At 58.6% G+C, this 3,319-nt stretch overlaps 1 protein-coding gene across 1 annotated transcript; it reads left to right on the top strand.

Moving 5' to 3' along the window:
• The first annotated feature begins 2,372 nt into the window (after window positions 1-2,372).
• FBXO41 (F-box protein 41) lies at window positions 2,373-3,303 on the top strand. Its single transcript, XM_026847021.1, has one exon. The coding sequence runs from the start codon at window positions 2,576-2,578 to the stop codon at window positions 3,299-3,301; it is 726 nt and encodes a 241-aa protein (XP_026702822.1). The 5' UTR covers window positions 2,373-2,575; the 3' UTR covers window positions 3,302-3,303.
• Window positions 3,304-3,319: the final 16 nt, after the last annotated feature.

Genomic DNA, 3,319 nt, shown 5'->3' with positions numbered 1-3,319 from the left:
TTTTTTTTTTTTTTTTCCAGGGAGGGGGGTGGCGGGCAGGAAAAATGTTAAACAATGCGAAGAAAGGATCCATGATGAAACGCAGGTAGCGGCACCGAAGCAGCCCAGGGATGGGTTTTGCTCTTTGCTGCAATCCCCCGACAGCCAGGAGCGTTTCCCGGCTCCGGATGCCTGTGGGCTTTAGTAATGACTCCACTAATAATTCTCTTAAAACCTGGTTGTTATCGAAGGGGGTGCGAGGGAGGAGAGGTTTTGTGGTCAGGATAGGACCTGCCCAGGACAGGGACCGGGCGATGTGGGCGTTCAAACCCGCCTGGGCCAGATCCTGCCTTGGCTTACGGCTGGGAAACACAGAGCCAGGCTGATCGGGTACCCCGGGAGACGCGGGCAGGGATCCAGGCCCGAGATATCGGTGGCACGATGCTGTGGCCCCATCCCTACGGCGGAAAAGCGCTTTCTCATCCCATCAGCAGCGACCAAAGTTGCCGGTGGTGCTTTGTGTTCGCCGGGTTTCGGCCGGGCTGGCACCGGTGGTCACCCAGGAGGGGTTAACGTGCAAGGGTTGCGTTTTGTAGCGACCCTAAAACACAGCCAGAAAGCCTCCCAGCACGTCTTATTTTTATTTTTTTGCATAGATTTCTTGCCTTTACTGATTTTTCCCTAAAAAAAAAAAAAATGGTTTCCTGAACCTCGTGGCTCGTTTGTGCCCTCGGAGTTGGGTGCTGAGCAGTAGGGGATGCCACCCTGGGGACAAACAGGGTTTGGTGGTGGCTTAGTGCTCGCCAAGGGGGGCAGTTATGGGGTGCAGAGGGGCTCAGAGGGGTTTTAGGGTGGTGGGAAAGGCCCTTTGTCAGATATTGCAGAGTGACCAGCAAGGGATGCTCCCACCCATGGGTGCCCTCAGTGCTTTGGGGTGAAAACACCACAAAAATGCACCCCAGTGGGTGCTTGTGCCTCCCAGGCTGGAGGAGACCATGGTGAGCTCCTAGGCTGGATTTTTGCTGGCTTCACAAGGGCGGGGTTTTTCCCCCCACCCTGACGTCTTGGAGAGTTTTATAAATGGGGGATGAAGCAGGTCGCCACAGGGACTCTCACTTGCCTGGGCGTGGGAAGCCACCAGGTCCTCTGTGTCACTAGGACAACATAGCACGGGGGTCCCACAACCCCAGAGGGGGCCCGGATGAGAACCACTGAGGGGCTGGAGAAGTAACTAATCCTGCTGTGAGGCTGCACGGGCTGGTTGGGCAGGACTGGGTCACCCTCTGCTTGGAGAAGGTGGCTCCCAGCCCCAGCATCATCCACAGGGATGCTCCTGGAGCCTGGAGACCCCTGGCACTTCAGGGGCTCACTGTGTGGTGGTTGGGCAGGGAAGCACATGGGTCACCCCTCTGTGGCAAGATCAGGTCGGATGGAGAGAGATTTCCCATGGGTTGTCCGCCTTCCTGATGGCTGTACTCCTCCCAAATGGTTGTGAACCTTCCCAACGGTTGTGCACCTTCACAAGGTTGTGAGGGACCTGCCCAACAGTGATGGATCTTCCCAGCGGTTGCACAACTTTACAAGGGTAAAGACCCAAGAGTTGTGGGTCTTCCCAAGGATCATGGATCTTCCCAAGGGTTGTGCCAAGGATTGTGGGTCTTCTCAAGGGTTGTGGGTCTTCTCAAGGATTGTGGGTCTTCTCAAGGATTGTGGGTCTTCCCAAGGGTTGTGGGTCTTCCCAAGGATTGTGGGTCTTCCCAAGGGTTGTGGGTCTTCCCAAGGGTTGTGGGTCTTCTCAAGGATTGTGGGTCTTCCCAAGGGTTGTGGGTCTTCCCAAGGGTTGTGGGTCTTCTCAAGGATTGTGGATCTTCCCAAGGGTTGCAGATCTTCCCAAGGATCATGGATCTTCCCAAGAGTTGTGGGTCTTCCCAAGGATCATGGATCTTCCCAAGAGTTGTGGGTCTTCCCAAGGATCATGGATCTTCCCAAGGGTTGTGCCAAGGACTGTGGATCTTCCCAAGGGTTGTGGGTCGTCCCAAGGGTTGTGGATCTTCCCAAGGGTTGTGCCAAGGATTGTGGGTCTTCTCAAGGGTTGTGGGTCTTCCCAAGAATTGTGGATCTTCCCAAGGGTTGTAGATTTTCCCAAGGGTTGTGGGTCTTCCCAAGGGTTGCAACTCTTCCCAAGGGTTTCAGATCTTTCCAAGGGTTGTGCACATTCCCAAGGGTTGTGCACCTTCTTGAGCATTGTGCACCCTTCCAAGGGTTGTGCGTGAGTGGGAGGAACACCAAGGGGAGGATGGAGACAGAGAGGGGACCAAGAAGAAGGGCCAAGGAGGGACTTCTGGGGACCCACCGTCCCTGTACCACTAACCCCCCCTATCTCTTCTAGCGCCTGGCACCAGCCGATGCTGACATCCCCCCCAGACTCATCGGACCCTCCATTCCCACCCCAGGGCTCCCACCCCACCATGCCCCAGCAGCGCTGCAGTCCCCCTGCCCGGGGCTCCCCAACCCATCCCACGTGCCACCGATCCATCCATCCTGCGCCATGAACGGGGCCGTGCAGTTCCCCTGTGTCGGGGTGCGGAGCTGAGGGATGGCCTCGCTGGACCTGCCTTACCGGTGTCCGCGGTGCGGGGAGCACAAGCGCTTCCGCAGCCTCTCCTCGCTGCGGGCGCACCTGGAGTACAACCACACCTATGAGACCCTCTACGTCCTCTCCAAGACCAACAGCATCTGCGATGCCGCCGTCTTCCCCCTGGCCGCCGACGGTGCCCTGCTGACTCCAGCTGCCCGGCGGGACTACTTCGAAAGCACCTCCTTCCAAGGCAAGGACCAGCGCTTCTCCTGCGACCTCGTCCCCGCCGAGGAGCTGGAGCCGGCCCCCTCCTCGTCCCCCTCACCCCGCTATGTCCACGAGATCGAGATCCCGCTGACAGAGATCTTCACGCGGGGCAAAGCCGTGGCGCCGGCCCCCGCGCCGCCAGCTGCTATGGACGCTGCCTATGAAGAAGGCTTGGCTCGCCTGAAGATCCGCGCCTTTGAGAAGCTGGAGGTGGACAAGCGGCTGGAGAAGCTGACGGAGGAGGTGGAGCAGAAGATTGCCTCGCAGGTGGGCCGGCTGCAAGTGGAGCTGGACCGCAAGAGCTCGGAGCTGGAGAAGGCCAAGCAGGAGAGCCTGCGGCTCAGCCGGGAGAAGCAGGAGCTGGAGGACCGGGCATCCGAACTGTCCCGCCAGGTGGATGTCAGCGTGGAGATGTTGGCCTCCCTCAAGCAGGACCTGGTGCAGAAGGAGCAGGAGCTCACCCGCAAGCAACAGTGAGTCCTTCACCCCCTCTCC

This window comes from Athene cunicularia, assembly GCF_003259725.1.
Source record: "Athene cunicularia isolate RWA chromosome 4 unlocalized genomic scaffold, athCun1 chr4_part1, whole genome shotgun sequence".
NCBI lineage: Eukaryota > Metazoa > Chordata > Aves > Strigiformes > Strigidae > Athene > Athene cunicularia.
The sequence above is the reverse complement of the archived record's forward strand: the minus strand, read 5'-3'. Positions and strand labels throughout refer to the sequence as shown.